Source organism: Muntiacus reevesi, chromosome 3 (genome assembly GCF_963930625.1).
Source record: "Muntiacus reevesi chromosome 3, mMunRee1.1, whole genome shotgun sequence".
Taxonomy (NCBI): Eukaryota; Metazoa; Chordata; class Mammalia; order Artiodactyla; family Cervidae; genus Muntiacus; species Muntiacus reevesi.
The window spans coordinates 97,354,413-97,377,344 of NC_089251.1; the positions used below are offsets into that span (position 1 = coordinate 97,354,413).

General features: G+C 42.0%; 2 protein-coding genes across 2 annotated transcripts in view; one reads left to right on the forward strand and one right to left on the reverse strand.

The window, feature by feature from the left end:
- The window catches only part of CRACDL (CRACD like), a 125,501-nt gene that overhangs the window by 57,851 nt on the left and 44,718 nt on the right, over positions 1-22,932 (forward strand). Inside the window, exon 2 of the mRNA XM_065928869.1 lies at positions 21,047-21,126. Coding sequence (XP_065784941.1) covers positions 21,057-21,126 — 70 coding nt within the window. The 5' untranslated portion in view covers positions 21,047-21,056. The remainder of the gene's footprint in view (positions 1-21,046; positions 21,127-22,932) is intronic.
- On the reverse strand, positions 6,910-9,019 carry LOC136164576 (dihydrolipoyl dehydrogenase, mitochondrial-like). Its single transcript, XM_065929741.1, has one exon. The coding sequence runs from the start codon at positions 8,958-8,960 to the stop codon at positions 7,431-7,433; it is 1,530 nt and encodes a 509-aa protein (XP_065785813.1). The 5' UTR covers positions 8,961-9,019; the 3' UTR covers positions 6,910-7,430.

Sequence of the window (22,932 nt, forward strand, 5' to 3'; positions counted from 1 at the left end):
GGCGGGATAGATGGAGGGGCTGAGAGGGAGGGGGGCCCGACCCTGCACCCCAGCCCCCAGGGCCTGAGGGCCCTTTTAGTATCTGTTGTCGTTTATGACCCCCTTCCTTACAGATGTCACTGTATATATTATATATATCTTTCTTATGTGAATTCTGGAACAAAATAATGATTTTCTTTATTTTCTTTGTGACACATGCATATACTGAAACGGAGGGGAGCAGGGTGCTAAGGTGAAGGGGATGGGGCGTGAAAGGAAGAGAGGAGGGGAGGGGAAGGCGGCTGGAAGAGAGTGTTTTCCTCTGAACATCCCATGCCTGAGCAAGGTGGATCCACACGGCACAGTCTGTGTCCTTTTGGTGGAGAGAAGGCAGCAAAGGGCAACCTAAAGGTCGTTAGAATTGTTCCTGGAACTAGCGATCAGCCCCAAAGGGCTTGTTCTTTTTTTTTTTATTTATTTAATTTTTAAAAATCAAGTATATTTGACATACAATATTATGTAAGTTATAGGTGTACGATATAGCGATTCACAATGTTAAAGTTTATACTCCATTTATAGTTATTATAAAATATTGGGTTTATTACCTGTGCTGTACGGTATATCCATGTAGCTTATTTTATACCCAATAGTTTGTACCTCTTAATCCCCTCCCTGTCCATTGCTTCCACTTCCCGTCTCCCCACTGGTAACCACTCATTTGTTCTGTCTGTGAATCTACTTCTTTTATGTTACATTCACTAGTTTGTTGTATTATTTAGATTCTGCATGTAAGTGAGATCATACAGTGTTTGTCTTTGTCTTCACATAATGCCAAAGGGCTTGTTATTAACTGACAGACTTGCCAAGGGTGGCGGCCTGCTCAAGTTCTTAGGGAGCAGAGGCCAGTGGACCTGCAAAGTCACCTCGCCCTGCTGCAGGTGACCTCATCCTTTGAAAATGTTTGGCCCTTGGTGCTTCCACCATGATAGTACAAAGGGAAGCAGAGCTCCAATGTGGTTGAAATGCATTTGCAAGTGTAAGTAAACAGCTTGCAGCCTCGTACACCAAATGGAAAATTCCAGTATGGCAACCTCTATCCAACCAAGTGATGGTCACATCTGCACATCATCTGGGCTGGGTGGACGGTCTTGGGAAACAAATATTGCCACTTCGTCAGCATACATCTGGAGGTGCGGGGGATGCTGGGAGACCTGGCAGACCACCCGCTCGCCGCCAAACCTCACTTCCTTCTTTTGCTACACAGCGACAGGAATCCAGCAACCAAAGGCTTCCTTATGCACACACATCTTTGTACTGTTGCAAAACCCTGTGCAGGAAAGTCACCATCACTGTTATTGTTTCATTACAGTCTTTTTGTTTTTTTTACTTATAATTATTCAACCTCAGTGTCTGATGCTGCCTGTTTTGAATGGACCAGAATAGAGCGGTGGTGTGATGTCTCCTCATCAATAGACTTTGGAGCATGACTTCCTAATTAAAAAAGAAAAACAAACAAAACAAAACTTCAGCTTTGCATCTGCTGTGCTACAGAAATGCCAATCACATATGGAACATCCTAGATAAATTTAGCCATAAGAACTTTCTTCATGTCCTTATTTTTGGTAGACATACAGAAAAGAGGGGAATTTACTACCTAAAAAAACCTCAAGTTAAAAACAGACCAGCCCTCATAAAGCTTCCCTGCGCCCCGGGCTTTGGGTCCATTCATCCCGTGTGGGTAGTGATTAGCACAATTCACAGCTCACTCAGAGACTGGAAGTTTCCAAGTTAGATCACATCTTGGCAAGATACCCCAGCGTTAGAATATGTTTTCCCAGGAACTGTACAAATGCAGTTTCTGAGGTTGCGAAGTTCAAGGCTTACCTCTTTTATTTGTTTATTTTTGGCTGTGCTAGTTTTTTGCTGCTACGAGGGCTTTTTCTCTAAGTTGTGGCGAGAGGGGCTGCTCCCTGGTTGCGGTGCCCGGGCTTCTCATTGCAGCAGCTTCTCTAGTTGCGGAGCCTGGCTCTAGGGCGTGCAGGCTTCAGTAGTCTCGACTCCTGGGCTCTAGAGCTCAGACTCAGTAGTTGTGGTTCATGGGCTCCGTTCCTCCACCGCTTGTGGGATCTTTCCAGATAAGGGATCAAATGAGCGTCTCTTGCATTGGCAGGCAGATTCTTTACCAGTGAGTCGCCAGGGAAGCCCCTTACCTATTTTTGAAATTATGCTTCTGTAAACCTAGCTCATAGATTTGTTTTATCCTATTAACATAAAAACATCTAAACTAGTGTTGTAAAAATCTTGTATGAAACTATTCATTTCTGAGCGAGGGAAAGCAGATAACTCCTGTGAAAGCTGTCGTGTAGTGCGTGAGCCTCATTGAGGAGCATCCATGCAGACACAGGCTGCACACGTGAACGCAGGTTCCTGTGTGTGTGTCTGTACACGTCTGTAGGAGGGTATGCGTTCCCAGCTAAGTAACTTACCAGTGTGCTTCTTTATAAGGACTCTGAGTACTGCAAAATCAACTGTTGCATACGTTTTAAAAAATGGTATCGTTTATCTTACATGAGACACTACCTATATACTTATAAACTGTGCTGTTTGTCTGGCGAAGAAACAAGCTAGCCACTTGCAGTCCACTGCCTCATTCCCTCTGGATCCTCTCCCTGCCCCTTTCAGCCCCTGGCTAAAGGGAACCCCAAGGACAGGAACCAGGCATCTGAAGCAGGGTCCTCTTTGCATCCATGTTCCTTGACTCCCAAAGGCTCTGCATAGTTCTAGGGCAGGTGATGTCTAGGGAGCCAAGGACAAGAAATCAAACTAAAGAAATGTGACATCATTTAGCTAACTCATGGCCTTTTTTTTTTTTTTAATGTATTTATTTTTGGCAGTGCTGAGTCTTCGTTGCTGGGTGTGGGCCCTAGGACTCGTGAGCTCAGTAGTTGTGGTGCACAGGATGAGCTGCGCTGAGGCATGTGGACCCTCCCAGAACAGGGGGTGAACCCGTGTCCCTTGCACTGGCAGGTGAATTCCTAACCAGTGGACCACTGGGGAAGTCTTAAGCCATGAACTTTGAAAGACGTGTCTTGAAGACGTCGGCATGTCCCCTGGTCTTGGAAACGGTGACTGGGTAGGGGATGCTGTGTCATTTTTCTCAGAAGGTGAATCCTTTGTCTAGCAAGTGTTGTAAGTGCCTCTGATTCAGTTGCTCATTCATCCATTCATTCATTCAACAGTCTTTTTTGGGGACCTCCTGCGTGGCAATACCACGCTGGTATGTGTTCCCTATTCTCAAGGAGTTAGTCTGCAAGTTTGACATCTTTAGCCAGATTGGCGATGACTCACTTCTCTAGGTCAAGGCTCATTTTAGGTTTTTAATAAGACTGTCTATCAATTACTGGTCTCTAGGAAACTGGCCTCCCTGTAAGTTCCCGTGCTCCCCTCCTGCTGTCCTCTGAGCACTATGACTCAGTGTCTGAGTTCTTGGTTTTCAGCCCTTTGCTCATCTGATTGCTTTGCTTTCGTTTTTTCAAGCAGTGTTTTAACTGTAGTTGATTTACAGTGTTGTGTTAGTTTATGGTGTACAGCAAAGTGATTCATGTATATATATCTGTAATATATATACATACACACATACCTACACATTGAGTTGTTGTTGTTCAGTTGCTAAGTCGTGTCCAACTCTTTGCAGCCTCATGGACTGCAGCATGCCAGGCTTCCCTGTCTTTCACTATCTCCTGGAATTTGCTCAAACTCCTGTCCATTGAGTCGGTGATGCCATCCAACCATCTCATCCTCTGTTGCCCCCTTCTCCTCCTGCCTTCAATCTTTCCCAGCATCAGGGCCTTTTCCAGTGAGTCAACTCTTCACCTTAGGTGGCCAAAGTAGTGGAGCTTCAGCTTCAGCATCAGCCCTTCCAGTGAATATTCCGGGTTGGTTTCCTTTCGGAGTGACTGGCAGTGTTCCATCGTGTGTATATACACACCACATCCTCATCCAGTCATCTGTTGATGGACATTCAGGTTGTTTCTGTATCTTGGCTACTGTAAGTGGTGCTGTCATGAACACTGGGGTGCATGTCTTTTTGAATTATTGTTTCCTCTAGATATGTGCCCAGGAGTGGGGTTGCTGGATCATATGGATGCTCTATTTTTAGCTTTTTAAGGAACCCCCATACTGTTCTCCATAGTGGCTGTACCAATTTACATTCTCACCCACAGTGTCAGAGAGGATTCCCTATTCTCTACACCCTCTCCAGCGTTAGTTATTTGGAGCCTTTTTAATGGTGGTCATTCTGACTGATATAAGGTGATAACTCATTGTAGTTTTGATTTGCATTTCCCTAATAATTATCAATGCTGGTCATCTTCTCCTGTGCCTGTTGGCCATCTTTGTGTCTTCTTTGGAGAAATGTCTATTTAGGTCTTCTGCTTGTTTTTTGATTGGGTTGTTTTTTGTTTTTGTTGAGGTGTATGAGCTGTTTGTATGTTTTGGAAATCAAGCCCTTGTCAGTTGCATCATTTGCAAATATTTTCTCTCAGCCTATAAGATTGTCTTTTCATTTTCTTTATGATTACCTTTGCTGTGCAAAAGCTTATACATTTGATTAGGTCTCGTTTGTTTATCTTCACTTTTGTTTCTATTGCCTTGGGAGACTGACCTAAGCGAACATTGCTACAATTTATGTAGGAGAAAGTTTTGCCTATGTTCTTTTCTAGGAGTATTATGGTGTCAGGTCTTCTATTTAGTCTTTAAGCCATTTTGCTTGTCTTTGTGTATGGTGTGTGGGTGGGTTCTCATTTCAGTGATTTACATGCAATTGTCCAGCTTTCCCAGCACTACTTGCTGAAGTAACTGTCCCTCATTGTATATTATTGCCTCCTCTGTCAAAGATTAACTGACTGTAGGTGTGTGGGTTTATTTCTGAGCAATTTCTTTGCTTTCTTTTCTCCATATGTCAGAGTGGATCTACTCCTTCTCCTCCCTGTTGTTCCTGACAAGTGGATGAAGCAGGTTTTATGCACACACCTTGAGGTGTACTCTGAAAGGTCAAATCCTCTGGTTTGGGGCATAAAAGTGTCTATCATGAGGCAGTAAAGCCAGCACAATTTTTGAGCAGAGATTTCTCACAGGAACTTTACAAGCCTTACACATTCCCTTGCCTCAGTAATGTGAAACTTCTTTTTCTAAAAAAAGGTACAGGCAGATCTTGGTGTGACTCACTAGAGAACAATAGTCAAGTCACAGTTTATTTTCGTCTTTTTCCCCCAAAAAAGGAAAAATTGATTAAATGTATAGGGAAGGTGAGCAGGCTTAAATCCTTAAAGAGGAACCGGATCACAGAATTGTGCAAACAGATATGTGATGAAAACTGGGGAATGCGGTGAACAAAAAGGTCAGGGCTTCTCACTGTGCATTGTGGAAGGTGCTGGCTCCTCTGATCACACCCGCTGGCGGGAATGAGGGCTGAGTAGAAGTTAGTAAGAAGGAAGTGGAGCATGAGAGCAGGGAAGAGCATTCAAGCAGAGGGAACAGCATCTGCAAAGGTCCTGGGCTGGAGGGAAATGAAGCCTGCAGGGCAGGGAGAGCAGGGCGGGCACATTGGTGCCGATTGTGTGTGACTGAAATCCAGATGACCTGCTCGTCTGTCCATGTTTAGATTTACCCAGATAAATACTGCCCTCCAGTCCCACCTACCCCTCCCCACTTCCATCTAAGATCATATCCTTCCTCCCTTCATATCAGCTTTACTGTGGGTTTGCTAGAGACACATTGTATCATGTCTTTTCCAAAAATGTCTTTACGTCACCTTTTTATCTGGTGATTCTTTTTTTCCAGCAGCTTTATTGGCGTATAATTTATATAACCATAGAGTTCACCTGTTAGGAGTGTGCAGTCAACAGTCTATTTCCAGAGTTGTGCAACTATGAACAGAATGTGATTTGAGAACGTATTCATCTCCCCTTCTGCTCATTAGCATCCCTTCCCATTCTACCTCCCTCTCCAGAGCACCCCACTGACAACCCTAGGCAGACACTAACTTACTGTCCATCTCAATGGATTTGCCTATTATGGGTATTTTTTAAATATTTATTTATTTATTTTTTGGCTGTGCTGGGTCTTGCTTGCTGCACGTGGGCTTTCTCCAGCTGCAGAGAGCAGGGGCCGCTTGCTCGCTGTGGTGCGTGGACCGCTCTTTGCGATGGGTTCTCTCACTGTGGAGCGTGGGCTCCAGGGCGTGAGGGCTTCCGTAGCTGTGGCACACCAGCTGAGCTGTCTGGCAGCACTTGGGGTCTTCCCAGACCAGAAGTCTGAATCGGCATCCCTTGCATTGCAAGGCAGGTTCTTAACTGCTGAACCACCAGGGAAGCCTTGTTCTGGGTATTTTATAGAAGTGAAATCATTCAGCTTGTGGACTTTTGTGTCTGGTTTCCTTTGATGTGGCATAATGTGTTCAAAACTAACCCATAAAAAAAAAACAAAAAGCTAACCCATAGTGTAGCATGTGTTAACACTTCATTCCTTTTTTTTTTTTTTTTTTTTTGCTTCATTCCTTTTTAGGGCTGAATTATATTCTGTTGTATGTATGTATCGTATTTTAAATGTATTCATCAGTTGTTGAGCTGTTTCCACGTTCTGATTATAAATGATGCTGAACATTGGTGAATACATTTTTTTTGTGCATTTCCCCCCCATTTTTATTGTTGTAGAATACACATAATATAAAATTTTGCCATCTTGACCATTTTTAAACATACAGTTCAGTGGTATTAAGTACATCCATCTTGTTGTGCAACCAGCACCACCATCCATCTTCAGAACTCTTTTCATCTTGCAAAACACAAACTCTGAACTCATTAAACCCACTCCGCCATTCCCTCCTTCCCCAGCCCCTGGTAGCCACCATCCTGCTTTCTGAATCTGTGATTTTTTTTTTTTTTAACTGAAATCATCGTTTTTTATTTACATCAGTTTATACATGTTTCCAACTTATTCTAATGACTGTTTCCAATGTGAAAACCAAGTTTCAAATAACCTGATCACCTTGGTTCAAACAGAGCTGTTCACACATCATACTCCAGCTGCATCCATGTAAGTAAATCCTGTATCAGAGATAAAAGCTACTTAACATAAATTCAGTGACGCTGAACCCTTCATAAACAGCATGAAAATATGGGTTGAAAAAAAAAAAAAAATATGGGTTGAAGAAAATTTTCCAGGAAGCTACTATAAGTAGCTTTTTTCTGCAGATATTAATGCAGTGAAACTATTAAATTTATTTAAAATATAGATAAGAGATTATTCAATTCTGTCCAAACCTATTAAATACCTTCCAAAAGTTTCATAATTCAGTCCTAGAAATTTTTGCAGCTGTGAGCATTTCCTGTTCAGAAATGTGACCTCTACAAAAGCCCCCAGGAAACTTCAGAAAAATATAATCTTCTCCTTTAAAAGTTGATTGATTTGCCAAATGATGCAGCCAAGTTTGCTTCTCTAAAAGCTTCTGATAAGGTCGGATGTGCATGACAGACTCTAGCTATATCTTCACAGGATGCTCCGTATTCCAGTGCAAGTGCAGCTTCATTTATCATTTCACCAGCACCGGGTCCTAGAATATGTGCCCCCAATACTCTGTCGGTCGATTTCTGCCCGAGAATCTTCACCATGCCATCTGTGTCAGCGTTTGTCTTAGCTCTGCTGTTAGCAGCAAAGGGGAATTTCCCAACTTTGTATTCAATACCCTCTTCTTTCAACTGCTCTTCTGATTTGCCAACCCAAGCAACTTCAGGGTGTGTGTAAATCCCCGACGGCACACAGTTGTAGTCAATGTGCACAGCACCGCCAGCCATCCCTTCAACACAGATGATGCCTTCGTCCTCTGCTTTATGAGCCAGCATGGGACCAGCAACGACATCACCGATTGCATAGATGTTTGGAATTTTAGTTTGGAATCTGGTATTCACTGGAATTCTACCTCTAGGATCCAGCTCAATTCCAAGCTCTTCTAGTCCCAAATTCTGAGTAAAGGGTCGTCGGCCGATGCAAACCAGCAGTACGTCACAAGTGATAACTTCAGCTTTACCACCAGAAGCAGCCTCAATAGAAACATCAATTTTTCCATCTGATTTCTTAGTAGCACCAGTAACTTTTGTGTTTAATTTAAATTTAAATCCTTGTTTTTGAAGGATACATTGAAAGTTTTTAGATATTTCCTTATCAATTCCAACACCACCAACATGACCCAAAAACTCAACTTCTGTCACGTCTGCACCAAGCCTTTGCCGAACTGAGCCCAATTCTACACCTATTACTCCTGCACCAATGACAACCAATTTTTCTGGAACTTTTTTTAAAGACAAAGCACCTGTAGATGACACTACTGTATCTTCATCAATCGTAATTCCAGGAAAAGGAGTGACTTCTGAACCTGTGGCTATAAGAATGTTCTTTGTATCGATAACTTGAGTGCTGCCATCGGCTTTCGTGGCGGTGACCTGATTCTTCCCAGTTATCTTTCCATATCCATTTACATGAACAACCTTATTCTGTTTGAATAAGTGGGCAATTCCACCCGTTAAAGCTTTTACTGCATTACTCTTCTGCTCCATCATCTTCTCTAAATTCAAACGAACTTCAGACATTTCAATTCCCCTAGATGCGAAATCTTTTCCATGGGCCAAATGGTAAAAGTGAGAGTTATTCAATAAAGCCTTAGAAGGGATACAACCAACATTCAAGCATGTTCCACCGAGTGTTTCATTTTTCTCAACACAGACTGTCTTGAAGCCTAACTGGGCAGCTTTAATAGCAGCAACATACCCTCCAGGACCAGAGCCAATTACTGTCACATCGGCATCGATTGGTTGATCTGCATAAGTTCTTAGAGGCACTACAGAAACTCCTTGGAGACCATGAGATATTCGACTGAAATGGCCTTTCTTGACCAAGGAACAGTACACACGACTCCAGCTCTGCATCTTGCTGCTACACTTTCCTTTCTGCCAAGGATTTCACCTCCGCTAAGCGACTCCGCGCCTCCCCCTGAATCTGTGATTTTGATTCCCCAACATAAGTAGTGGAATCATTCAGCATTTGTCTTTTATGACTGGTCTGTTTCACTTAGCATAAAATCCTTAAGATTCATCCATGTGGCAGCCTGTTTTAGAATTTCTTTCCTTTTTGCAGTTGATAAAAAGATACTTGTTTCTGTCATTTTGCTGTTGGTTTTCACTATGCTTATAGGTTTTTTATCCTTCATTTCCTGTATTACTGTCCTCTTTTAGTTGATTTTTTAATATTTTTATTTATTTATTTATTTATTTATCTGCATCAGGTCTTAGTTGTGGCATGTGGGATCCCTGACTAGGGATCAAACCTGGGCCCACTGTATTGGGAATGTGGAATCCTAGCCATTGGACCACCGGGGAAGTCCTGAGTTGGGTTTTTGTGGTTGTTGTGAAGCTTTGAAGTTCCTTTCTCATTTCCTTCAGTCTGTATTTTACAGCTGTTCTGTGGTTACTGCGGGGATTACATTGAACATCCTAAAGTTGTAATACTTTGATTTGGATTTGTTCCAGCTTAACGTCCACGGCACACAGAACCCCTGACCCTTTACACTTCTGTTCGTCTTCCTTTCAGTTGCCGATGACACAGAATAACATCTTTAAGCGTTGTGTGTCTAAAAACATAAATTGATAATTTGAAAAAATACAGTAACCTCTTAAATTAGAAAACAAAATGTGGAGTTACAAACAAAAGTTACAGTAATACTAGCTCTTAGACTACTAATTGCTCTTTAAAAATGTGTAAGTCTCTTAAATTATGTGGAAAACAAAAGTGGAGTCATAAATCAACCATAAACCAGTGTTGACCCTTAAACATTGAGGGCTGTTGTTAGGAACAGCAACCTTCCACACAGTCCAAAATCTGAGTCTAGCTTTACAATTGGTCCTTCATATCTGTGGCCCATCCAGGGATTCCACCAGACATGGATCATGTAGTACTACAATACATATTTGCTGAAAAAAAAAATCCGCATGTAAGTGGACCTGGACAGTTCAAACCCATCTTGTTAAAGGGTTATCTGTACTAGCTTTTATAATTTCCCACGTATTTACTTCAACTAAGTTTTTAAATTAGTTTTTTAAAATTATAGTTGATTTACACTATTATATTACAGGTGTATAATATAGTGATTCACAAATTTTAAAGTTTATACTTCATTGATTATAAAATATCAGCTATATTCCCTGTGTTGTACAATGTATCTTTGTAACTTATTTTGTACCTAATAGTTTGTACCTCTTACCTACCTCCATAGTACCACTTCCCCCTTCTCCACTGGTAACCACTTGTTTGTTCTCTGTATCTGTGAGTCTGTTTCTTTTTTGTTATATTCACTAATTTGTTGTATATTTTAGATTCCACATATAAGTGATATCATACAGTATTTGTCTTTGATTTATTCTTCCAAGCCCATCCATGTTGTTGAAAATGACAAAGTTTCATTCTTCTTTATGGCTGAGAAGTATTCTATTGTGTTTATCTTCTTTATCCATCTTCTTTATCCATTTTAAAAATACAGTTTCAAGTTACTGTCTAGTTCCCTTTTATTCCAACCTGCAGGACTCCCTTGAACGTTTCCTGCAGGGCATGTGTAGTGATAATGGACTCCTTCATCTTTTATTTATCTAGAAATGTCTTAATTTCTTAACATACTTTTGAAGGACAGCTTTGCCACATTTAGGGTTATTGGTTGACATTTTTTTCCTTTTAGCACTTTGACTATATCCCCTTTCTGCCTTCTACCCTCCAGAGTTTCTGATGAGAAATTTGCTGATAATCTTACTGGGGATTCCGTGTGTGTGATGATTTGCTTCTCTCTTGTTGCTTTCAAGATTCTTTATCTTTGGCTTTCAACTGTTTAATTATAGTATATAGTGTATAGTATAGTATATATATATATAGTATATAGTATATATTATTATAATATATAGTGTATCTCAATTCATTGAGCTCCTTAGATGTTGTTATTTGTGTCTTTCATCCAGTTTGGGAGGTTTGGGGCCATTATTTTTTCAAATACTCTCTTTACCCCTTTCTCTCTCTCCCACCTCCTTCTGCGACTCCTACAACGTGCATTTTGATCCATTTGATGGTGTCCCATAGGTCCATTGTACTTCTCTTGTATCTCAGACAGTAAAGAATCAGCCTGCAACACAGGAAACCTGGGTTTGATCCCTGGGTTGGGAAGATCCCCTGGAGAAGGGCATGGTCACCCACTCCAGTATTCTTTCCTGGAGAATCCCATGGACAGAGGGGCCTGGTGGGCTACAGTCCATGGGGTTGCAAAGAGTCAGGTACTACTGTGTGACTCACACCTTCATTTTCATAGGTCCCTTATACTCTGTTCAGTTTACACCAATGTTTTTCTTCCAATTCCTCAGACTCTAATTATCATGACCTATCTTCAAGTTTTCTGATTCTTCTGCATGCTGAAATCTGACTCTGAAACCCTCTACTGAATCTTTCATTCCAGTTACCATTTCAGTTGGTTTTTTTTTAAGCCCCAGATTTTTTCTTCCTTTTAAGCCTTTCTCTCCTTTTATTAATACTTCCATTTTGTTCATACATTATTTCCTTGAGTTTCTCTACTTCTTTAGTTCTCTGAGCATCTTTAAAATCATTGTTTTTAAGTGTTTGTCTAGTAGATTAGCCACCAGATCTTTTTTCAGGGACAGATTCAAAACTGGACATTTGAATCTAATAATATGGTAACTCTGGAAATCAGTTCTCCCCCTTCATCTGGGTTTGCTAGGCTCTATTTTTTGTGCCAAGGATCGGCCTGAGGTCTTCTAAGATCTTCTAAGGTCTTTGAATAAGCCTGTGAGTTTCCCTGGGCATATGCAGTAACTTTCTCATTTCCCCCATATATACAATAGCTTTTGAATGTCCTAGTAGTCAATGTCTGGCTCCCAAAAGGGGAAAACAGAAAACTGAACTGGGGAAAGGGGAAATGGGGCACCCAGCCCAGCCCTTTAAATCTCCTGGAAGTTAGTGCAGCTAGATGGGGAGGGGCTTGCAACAGTAGGGAAGGTGTAACAACAGTGGCAGCCCACCACCTTGCAACTCTGTCATCGTAAGCACCAATTACAGCACAGATCTCTAGTATTTGGAGAACTGGGTCCTTTGTGCCCACCATGGTTCCTTCAAGGCATGTGCAAGCTGCTCTCGGATGCATGGCTGCCTGTCAAGAGAGTTGGGAATGGGAGTGAGTAGATGCTGTTGAACTAAGAGCTGAAATTGACAGAAATTACCTGCGATTTACATACCAGCCTTCCTCTGGGAGTTGCAAGCCTTAAATGGACTCCGAAATAGCTACACCAGACAGATTCTGCAAGTGTTGCTGTTGTCTAGGTGGGAGAGAGTTTCCTGGTGCCTCCTACTCCATGGTATTCCTGGAATCTTTCATAGACATATGTGTTTATTTCTCTAGGGTAAATACCTAGGAATGGAATTGCCAGATTGTATGGTATCTTTATGTTTCATGAGGTTTTTTCACAAGGAGCTGTTTTCCAAAGTGTCTATAATGTTTTGCATTTCCTTCAACAATGAGTGAGGGTTTCAATTTCTAAATGTGCTTGCAGACACTTGTTATTGTCTATCTTTCTATTTAGCCAGTCTGCTGAGTGTCAAGTAGTATCTCACTTTGGTTTCAATTTGCAATTCCCTAGTAATGGGCTTCCTTGGTGGCTCAGTGGTAAAGAATCCACCTGGAATGCAGGAGACATGGAAGATCTCCTGGAGAAGGAAGTGACACCCCACTCCAGTATTGTTATTTGGGAAATCCCATGGACAGAGGAGCCTGATGGATTACAGTCCATGGGATTGCAAAGAGTTGGGCACAGTTTAGTGACTAAAACAACAAAAAATGGTCAAACATCTTTTCATATGCTTATTGGCCGTTTGTTTACTTTCTTGTACAAGTATCTGTTTAAATCTTTCATCTACTGAAATGGATGTCTTTTATTATTGTTATAAGAATTATTTATGTATTCTGGATACAAATCACTTACCAGATACACAGTTTGCAAAAATTTCTCACAGTGTGCAGGTCCCCTTCACACTTTTTTGATAGATAGGTTTGAAGCAAAAAGTTTTTAAATCTGGTAAAGTCCAACTTATGTTATCTTCCCTTTTAGTGTTGCATCTCAGTAATCATTGCCTAGCCCAAGATCATAAATTTATTCCAGTATTTTCTTCTAAGAGTTTTTATAGGTTTAACACTTATATTTAAGTCTGTGATCTACTGTGAGGCAATTTTTATGTGTAGTGTGAGGTAGGAATATAAATTATGTTTTGAATGTGAATGTCCAGTTGTTCCAGCATTTGTTGAAAAGACATATTCTTTCCACATTGAATTGTCTTGGAACCCATGGTCAAAATCAATTGGCCATAAATATATTTTATTTCTGAACCCTGAATTCAGTTTACCTATATGTCTATCTGTATGCCAGTACGGTGCATTCTTTTTTTATTTTTTAGTTGGAGGATAATTGCTTTACAGTGTTACAATGTGTTGATTTCTGCTGTGCCATAATGGGAATCGGTCATAAGTATATACATATATATCCCCTCCTTCTCGAGCCTCCCTCCCACCTACCCCTCTGGTTGTCACAGAGCTGGGCTCCCTGTGATACATAGCAGCGTCCCACTTTCTTTCATTTTTGATTGGAGGATAATTGCTCTACAGTGCTGTGTTGGTTTCTGCCATGCGGCAGTGTGAATCAGCCGTAAGTACACGTGTGTCCCCTCCCTCCTGAGCCCCCGTCCCACCTGCCCCCAGGCCCACCCCGGTCGGTTGTCACAGGCCACAGGGTTGAGCTGCATGTGTTACGCAGCGGCTTCTTGCTAGCTGTTTTACGTATGACAGTACCATGCATTCTTGTAGCCCAGTTTTGAAACTGAGAAGTGCGAATCTGCCTTCTTTGTTCTTCACTTTCAAGATTGTTTTGGGTCCTTTGTATTTACATGTGAATTTTCAATTCAACTTGCCAATTTCTGCAAAAAGAAAAACAAAACAAAACAAAAATTTCCCCTGGGGAAAAACAATCCAGGTGGGATTTTGATGAGGATTACATTGAATCTGTGTATCAATCTGGAAAGTATTGCCATCTTAAACATATTTTTTCATCTGTGAACACTGGATAACGTTGTTTATTTGTGTCTTCTTTAATTTCTTTCAGCAGTGTTTTGTAGTTTTCAGAGTACAGGTATTCTGCCTCCTTGGTTAAATGTGTTCCCGACTAGTTTTTTCTTTTGTATGCTATTGTCAATGGAATTTTTTTTTTTTTTTACTTCATTTTTGGGTTGTTTACTCCTGGTGAGAGAGTACTGGATGTGACAGGCATCGAAGCTCTTTCAATCAAAGCATTGAAAGTAAGGGCAGTGGTAGGCCAATACCTTACAAACAAGTTGCTGTTGACAGTTTTGGTGAGCACTGTAAAGACAGGTACAGAGGCTGAGAAAGAGTATCAGATGTGCGCATGGCCTGGAGGGTGGTGTGGAATGAGTGGGTCTGTAAGGGTGAACACGAAGGCTTTTTTGTACATAATTATGGACTCAGGGTCATGTACTCAGGATACAGATGTTTTTCTTTGCATTGTGTAAATAAGTATAATGCATGGGTATCTTTAAAATACCATAGTAAAAACCTGTTCTCATTCTTCACATGAGTAAACTTCTGTAGAATTTTTTAGTATGAGCTGCAGCTAATAATGGAATTCTGCCAAAAACTGGGGAGAAGCCTGTGGTGAGTTAGGGCTCAGAGAGCAGCAGTGGGAACAGCCCCCACAAGGATCTTTCTTTGGATCCAGGACTCCCTTGGATTCTGTAGGCGCCCAGATGCACACTCATGAGTGCTGTGTGGAGGGGGCTGGAGGCTCAGCACCCTTTTGAGTTAATGAGAACCCCTGAAGAGGCCCCCTCAGGCCCAGATTTGAAGAACAACTTTTTCTGTTCTTGGACTTGAGCTGTCAGAGCAACGGAGTGGGAGAGGGGAGGGCAAAAGCTGGTTGAGGGAGTGTTGGGACCACTTGACCTGAACCTTGAGTTCCAGTAAGAAGCAGAAGGGATCCTGGGAGATACTGGGTATTTAACACATTGTTTTTCTAAATAAAAGGGCTTCCCTGGTGGCTGAGACAGTAAAGAATCAGTCTGCAATGCAGGCGATCTGGGTTCAATCCCTGGGTTGGGAAGATTCCCTGGAAGAGGGCATGGCAACCCACTCCAGTATTCTTGCCTGGAGAATCCCATGGACAGAGAAGCCCGGTGGGCTACAGTCCATGGGGTCCCAGAGAGTCGGTCACGACTGAGCGACTAACACTTTCTAATTAAGGTTCTCCTGGTTTTTTCTTGAACTTTACTCAGGTGGGGGAACGTGTGTTCAGCAGTGCAGGTTATTGGCTCAACAGAGAAGACAGTCCCTTTATAACAGCTGTAGAGTGTTTGCGCCTGAAGCATCCAAGTGGAGGGGCTGGTTCTCCATCCTCGCAGCCCAGAGTCTCAGGGGGTGGACATGCCTCCGTGGCCTGGAATATAGTTTTATCTGTTACTTGGCAGCAGTTTTATTCATGGTCCATCGAGCTACGGGTCATTGGGAAGATCAGGGCTCATTTAGGAGCCCAGGAGTTTTGATCTGTGATACTCGTGGCTCTGAAGTGATCTGTTTGCCCAAGGAGACTGTGCCTTCATGGGACAGAATGGACTATCCCTAGGGTATACGGTTGTGTGTGTTCTTGTCTGCAGTTGTGCAGAGGTGTGAGCCCGTGGTGAGAACGAGGTGTAGAAACCAACAGCTCTTCTCAGCGGGTGCTTGTATATGCTGCATTCTCAGTCCCATTCAGTTAAAGTGTGACTGCCTGTGTTTGTAGATGAGGAAACTGAGGCTCAGCCCTCGTCAGTGCTAGGCTGCAGCTTCAGCTCCAGGCCTGCCTCACTTTCAAGTCTTCCCCTTTTCTTCTGCACCATATTGACTGGTTCAGTCAATCTTGAAGGAAATCAACCCCGAATATTCATTGGAATTGACTGATGCTGAAGCTCCAATTCTTTGACCACTTGATGCGAACAGCTGACTCATTGGACAAGTCCCTGATGCTGAGAAAGATTGAGGGCAGGAGGAGAAGGGGGTGACAGAGGATGAGATGGCTGGATGGCATCACCATTGCAATGGACATGAACTTGGGCAAACGCTGGGAAATGGTGAGGGACAGGGAGGCCTGGCATACTGCAGTCCGTGGGGTCGGACACGACTCGGTGACTGAACACCAACAAGCGCACCACATTGCATTCTTATTTATAAGAAGATGTTTGGGGCATAAAACGAGCAGGTTTTCAGACCTCCCATGTGCAGTGAGCCTGGCTTGTCGTCGCTTTGTCTGTGGGGTGACTTTTGGCTCCGAGCGTGGGTCTGTTAGCACCTTGCATTTGGTGCTGCTCCCTGCATCCGGGGTCCAATAGGATGTACCTCCAGCAAGAAGAGCCCTGGGCTGTCCTCTAGGGTCCCCCGCCCTCCCTCCAGCCTGCTCCTGAACCCCCTGACCTGGCACAAGGCTTTATTACAACCACATCATTCAACCCAGGGAGCAGCATGTCAGAGCTCCTGGGTCTGTTCCACACTCAGTGGGGTGGGCGCCGTCCTGCACACCCACCTCAGAGGCTTGTGCACACACTCACGTATGCCTTCACATGCTCAGCCCTTCCCAGAAAGGAGCCTTTTATAAAATGTGTGGATTCTGTGGCAAGTTTTCCATCTGAATTCTCAAAGTTTATAAATTTATAGCAGTAAAACTATTGGGTAGGGATTTCCCTGGTGGTGCAGTGGTTAAGACTTCACCTTCCAATGCAGGGGGTAAGGTTCAATCCCTGGTTGGGAAGCTAAGATCCCACATGCCTCCTGGCCAGAGAACCAAAACACAAAACAGAAGCAGTACTCTAACAAATTCAATAAAGACTTTAAAAAAATGTTGTGCAACAGCAACAAAAAATGTGCAGAAGTGGACATTTTAAGGTAATCTCATGGTTTCTTAAAGGCATTAGTTGATAAATTATAGCAGCCTCAACCCCTGTTCTCTGGACTAAGATGCCCCGTCTAACCCAATGGATGGTCTCATGGGGCTCTTTCAGCCTCTGGACTCCAACCTGATCCTAGACAGGGGCTACTCGGCAGGCGGAGCCATCTCCCTCTAGACTGGTGTCCTTTGGATTTCCCAGCTCCCCTTAAGCTTCTCTGGGGACAGCTCAGGATGTTCCATTTCACTGGGTCAACATCGGTCTCACACAGCCCTGCAGCCCCAGGCTTCAGAAGTGCCTTCCCATGCTGGGGATACAGGCAACATGCATATACAAACTAGTGTCTCTGCTTCACTATTTTGGACCAGTTAATTTTTTAACTTTTAATTTTTAACAACAAAAATTTTTAATTTTTAACAACAAATTTTTGTTGTTGTTGTTGTTCAGTCCCTAAGTCGTGTCTGACTCTTTGTGACCCCAGGGACCGCAGCACACCAGGCTCCTCTGTCCTCCACTGTGTCCACAGAGTTTGCTCAAATTCATGTCCATTGAGTCAGTGATGCCATCCAACCATTTTGTCCTCTGCCACCCTCTTCTCCTGCCTTTAATTTCCCCAGCATCAAGGTCTTTTCCAATGAGTCAGTTCTTCGCATCAGGTGGTCAAAGTATTGGAGCTTCAACATCAGTCCTTCCAAAGAATATTCAGAAGTGATTTCCTTTAGGATTTACTGGTGTGATCTCCTTGCAGTCCGAGGGACTCACAGGAGTTTCTTCCAACACCACAGTTCAAAGGCATCAATTCCTTGTTGCACCACCAAGGAAATCCCTACCCAATAGTTTCACTGCTATAAATTTATAAACTTTGAGAATTCAAATGGAAAGCTTGCCACAAAATCCACACATTTTATAAAATGCTTCTTTCTGGGCAAGGCTTGGTGCTTAACCGTCTTTATGAACCATCTCTCACATCCAAACATGACTACTGGAAAAACCATAGCTTTGACTATATGGACCTTTGTCGACAAAGTGATGTCTCTGCTGTTAATAAACTTACCTGATTCCTAATACATGATCTCAATTTCAAAATGAGAATACTTAGAGTTCTTGGGGATTAAGTGAGATAATTCAGATGATAATCTATGTGCTTGATAAGTCGCTGCAGTTGTTAACTCCAAATCCAGACAATAGAAAGCTCGAGCACTTGTACTTTCTAGCTCACTGGCAACCATGGAAGATGGTACCCAAGGTAGTAGTTGGTACTTAACCAGTCCTCACCATTTTTATTCTCCTTGCTCCGTGTATTTTCCTGCTTTTCCTTCTCTACTGCATCTTCCTTCAAATACTCTGGTAGCTGCCCCTTCCCCTATAGTAACTTCAAGCATCAGGAGTCTATGGGATCAAGGATTTTGATGGAGTTTGCATTATTCTGTAGATTGCTTTGGATAGTATGGACATCATAACAATAATAAGTCACTCATTCCATAAACATGGGACGTCTTTGCACTTATTGACATTATTTTCAGTCTTTTGGCAACATTTTTTAGTTTTCAGGGTATAAGTCTTTTGTCTCTTTGGTTAAATTTATTCCTAAGTACTTTATTCTTTTTGATACTATTGTAAATGGAATTACTTTTTCAATTTCCTTTTTGGATTGTTCATTTTTATTTTATAGAAATGACTGATTTTTTTGTGTTCATTTTGTGTTCTGCAGCTTTGCTGAATTCATTTACTTGTTCTAATAGCTTTTTGTTTGTAGGGGGTGGATCTGTAGGATATAAGATCATTTCATCTGTGAACAGATATAATTTTACTTTTTCCTTTTCAACTTGTATGCCTTTTGTTTGTTTTTCTTGTCTATGTGCTCCAGCTAGAACTTCAGTACTGTGTTGAGTAGATATGGTGAGTGTCTTGTTCCTGATCTTAGAGGAAAAATTCAGTTTTTCACTGCTGAGTATGATGTTAGCTGTGGCCTTTTCATATATGGCCTTATTACATTGAGGTAGTTTTCCTTTATTTCTAGTTTTTTAAATTTTTTGTCATAAAAGGTGTTGACTTTTGTCAAATGGCTTTTTTTCATCAGTTGAGATGATCATGTTTTTTTTTTCTTCATCCTGTTGCTTCAACTATTTTGTAAAGTCAAATTATATCAAAATCAGGAAGCAAGGCTTATGAATGCTTGTTCACCTTTTAAGGAGTTGGCTGATCAGGGATGGACTGTTTGACATTAGTATTGAAGGAGACCTAAATATTAGACTCAACTCTAGCAAAGACCTGCAACTTCTTTCCTCTGTTAATTTTTTTTTAAATTTCTCCCATCATTTCCCATTGTGTACTGTGTATAAGTGATAAATGTTAATTCATTAGTTAAATATTTAGCTCCCTTTTAAAGTGGGAAATTTCATAATGACTGCCAGTAAGAAATAGCTTTCCAAGTAAATGATGAGTTAGTCTGTGTAGGATAGAATGTGCTGTTTTAAAAGTCAGCTATGGGGACTTCCCTGGTGGTCCAGTGGTTAAGAATCCTCTTGCCAATTCAGGGGACACAGGTTCGATTCCTGGTCTGGGAAGATCCCACATGATCGCCAGGCAGCTAAGCTCCTGTGCCACAACTACCGAGCCTTCGCTCTAGAGCCCGCGTGCTGCAGCTACTGAAGCCCTCTTGCTCTAGAGCCTGTGCTCCGCAACAAGAGAAGCCTGCAGACCGCAACAAAGCGTAGCCCCTGCTCCCTACAAGTAGAGAAAGCCCACATACAGCAGTGAAGACCCAGCACAGCCAAAAATAAATATGTTAATTTTCTTTAAAAGTCAGCTATGGAAGGCAGGGGCACAACTCTCTAGCAGGAATATTGGCCAGTAATCATTTATTTGCATTCCATGACAAGTCAGAGATTTTTAATTTAGGAAGAAGCCAAGTCCTTATGGATTAAATGATGATAATATCTGGGATGATTCACTTTGAAATGACCTGGTGGAAGTGGGAGGGGGTAAGGGGTCAAGATGAGCAAGAGTCATGTGTATTAAGTTCATTATACATTTTGTGTACTTTCATACACAAATAGTTCTGAAAAGAAATAAGGTAAATAAATGATGGTGCAGCATCCAATCAAAGCATTATGTACCCATTACAACAGCACATCAAGGATTTTACTGACGTGGGATACGAAAAGCAGGAAGCCAGTCTTACTGATGTGGTGTATGTGTGCTTGCGCACATAAATATTTTCACAGAAAAACATTGGAAGGAAAAATATGAAAACATTGGCTGTGGTTGGTCTTCCTTGATCGGTGGGATAGTGAGTGGTTTTCTTTCTCTGTGTCCTCCAAACTTTCTACAGTGAACAAGAGAAACACATAATTTCTTTTTATTTAAGTTTTTTAGATTGGATTACAGTTGCTTTACAATGTTGTGTTGGCTTCTGCTGTAAGGTAGCATGGATCAGCCCTGTGTGTACACATGTCCCCTCCCTCCTGGGCCCCCTCCCGCCCCACCCCGCCCCCAGGTCATCACAGAGCGCGGAGCCGGGGCCCCCATGCTGTACAGAGGGGCCCCCCCCAGCTGCCTGTCCCATGCATGGTAGTGTATACAGGTCCATGCCGTTCTCTCAGTTCCTCCCGCCCTCTCCTTCCCCCGCTGTGGCCACAAGTCTGTGTCTCTGTTCCTGCCCTTCAAATAGGTTCATCAGTACCGTTTTCTGGATCCCACATATACGCGTTAATACACGGTATTTGAGCAAAACATAATTTCTGAAAATGTTTCTTTCGAAGAAAGAAACGAAATCTGCATTGTGTAAATTGGTGAAGCTTTCCCAGTTTTATGTTTTCCATTAAATGGCTCTGGTCAGTGGTTAGATGAACACTGATGTCGTTACTAATCTTGAGCCATGGACCTGTGTGTTTTGGCCTCTGTCTTTGCCAGGGTCGTGGGCAAACACCATCTCGGTCATTAACTTCAGTTAGACTTCTTCCTCTCACATGGCTTTCTCCCTGATTTTTAGTGAGCTGGACATGATTTCCACGAGGGTGATGGACATTAAACTTCGGGAGGCTGCAGAAGGCCTCGGGGAGGACAGCACAGGTAAGGCCTTCCTTCGCTCTCCCTGCCCTGGGAGGACCCTTGTTGGGTTGTGGGGCTGGGAGAGGGGCTTCCGAAGCAGGGCTTCGGGTTCTCCGCGTGGAGAGTGGGTTCAGTTCAGTGTATTCAGACGTCCCCAGACCCCTCACAAGGGGCTGGAGAGCCCATCTAAGACTGTGGACGGCCACTTGAGGGCCGTGCTCCTTGGCTTCTCCATCAGACACACCAGGGACAACATGTGTGTGTGTGTCTGTATAAGAGAGAGAGAGAAGGAGAGAGAGAGACCAAGAGAGAGATTAAGTCCTTTTCCTCGTTCCTGAAGGTGAACACATCCCCAGGTTTAGTTGACAGAAGCAGAGGAAGAGAGAGGCAATGGAATCATTCCTCATCTGGGAACATCCAGAGGTTTCAGTGAGACATCGGGTGAAGTCTTGGCTGGTCTAAACATCCAGGAGAAACAACAATATCAAGAGAGAGCCTTTGGTGCCTCTTTTATGGCTTTTATTCTCCTTCCAGAGACCTTTATTGTGCTTTTCTAGGGAGCTGAATTCAAAGTCCATGAATCATCATCTCAAAACACACTCCACAAGTTACCCAGTTATGTGACTGGTTTACTGTTATCTGTAGACTGCTGTGTGTCTTGATAGAGGTGGAAAATTGACCTTAGGAAACCATGTGATCTCCCCACATGAGCCTCATATCAGCTATTTGTATTCACCTTATTTTTGTGACAAAGGTTTCCATTTCTCTCTGTTGTTTTAAGTCAAAGTACTAGTAATGATAGTAGTTCAAGTGAACAGCTTCCAAAGATATTAAACCCTAGCTCTTAACTCTTAGCTTCAGATACTAATTTCACTAAAGACTTTATTTCATATAAATAGATAGATTTCATACAGATAGATTTTTCTTATTATGCTATATGTTAGGATTACTTTTTTCTCTCACATTTCAGTAGATGCAGTGGTAATTTTCTTTTCAACAAATGGTGCTAAAGCAATTGGACATTCGTACGTAAAAAAAAATGAAATTTGAGAGTTCACAGTTGGTTTAAACTCAAATGAGGCTACAAAAATTACTTAAAATGTATAATTGGCATAAAAGTAATACTATAAATCTTTTAATAAAAGAAAACATAGGAGCAACTATTTATGACCTAGGATTAGATAAGAGTTTTTAGATACAATACCTCAGACTCTAAAAGAAAAAGTTGATAAATGGAGCTTTCTCAAAATATAAAACTTTTGTTCTGTGAAAGATGCTGTTAAGAAAATGAAAAGTCAAGTCACAGACTAGGAGAAAATATTAACAAATCACATTTGACAAGAGCACTTAAAATTTGACAGTAAGAAAACTAACAACCCAATTAAAAATAGGTAAAGGATTTTTAAAGATGTTCTACTTAAGAGGATACACAAGAGGCAAAAAGCACATGAAAAAATGCTCAACATCAATAGTCATTAGTTAATGCAAACTAAAAGCTACGATGAGATACCACTATACACCTATTAGAATGGGGGGGAAAAAACCAACAGAAACACACTTGACAATAACAAATGCTAGGAGAATTCAAAGCAACTGAAACCTCCTATATGGCCGGTGAAAATGCACATGTTACAGCCACTTTGGAAAGTACTTGTCAGTTTCTTATAAAATTAAGCACGCGCTTAGTCTATGGTTCACCAATCCGACTCCTAGACGTTTACCTAAGAGAAATGAAACCGTATGGTTACACAAAAGCCTATAGCAATTTTAGTTTTGTTTACCACTTTGCTTGTATCTGTACAATGGAACCAACTCTTTGGGACCCTA

What these genes read in the sequence shown, in the direction of transcription:
- LOC136164576 (XM_065929741.1), bottom strand. Translation starts at nt 8,960, where the DNA reads ATGCAGAGCTGGAGTCGTGTGTACTGTTCCTTGGTCAAGAAAGGCCAT.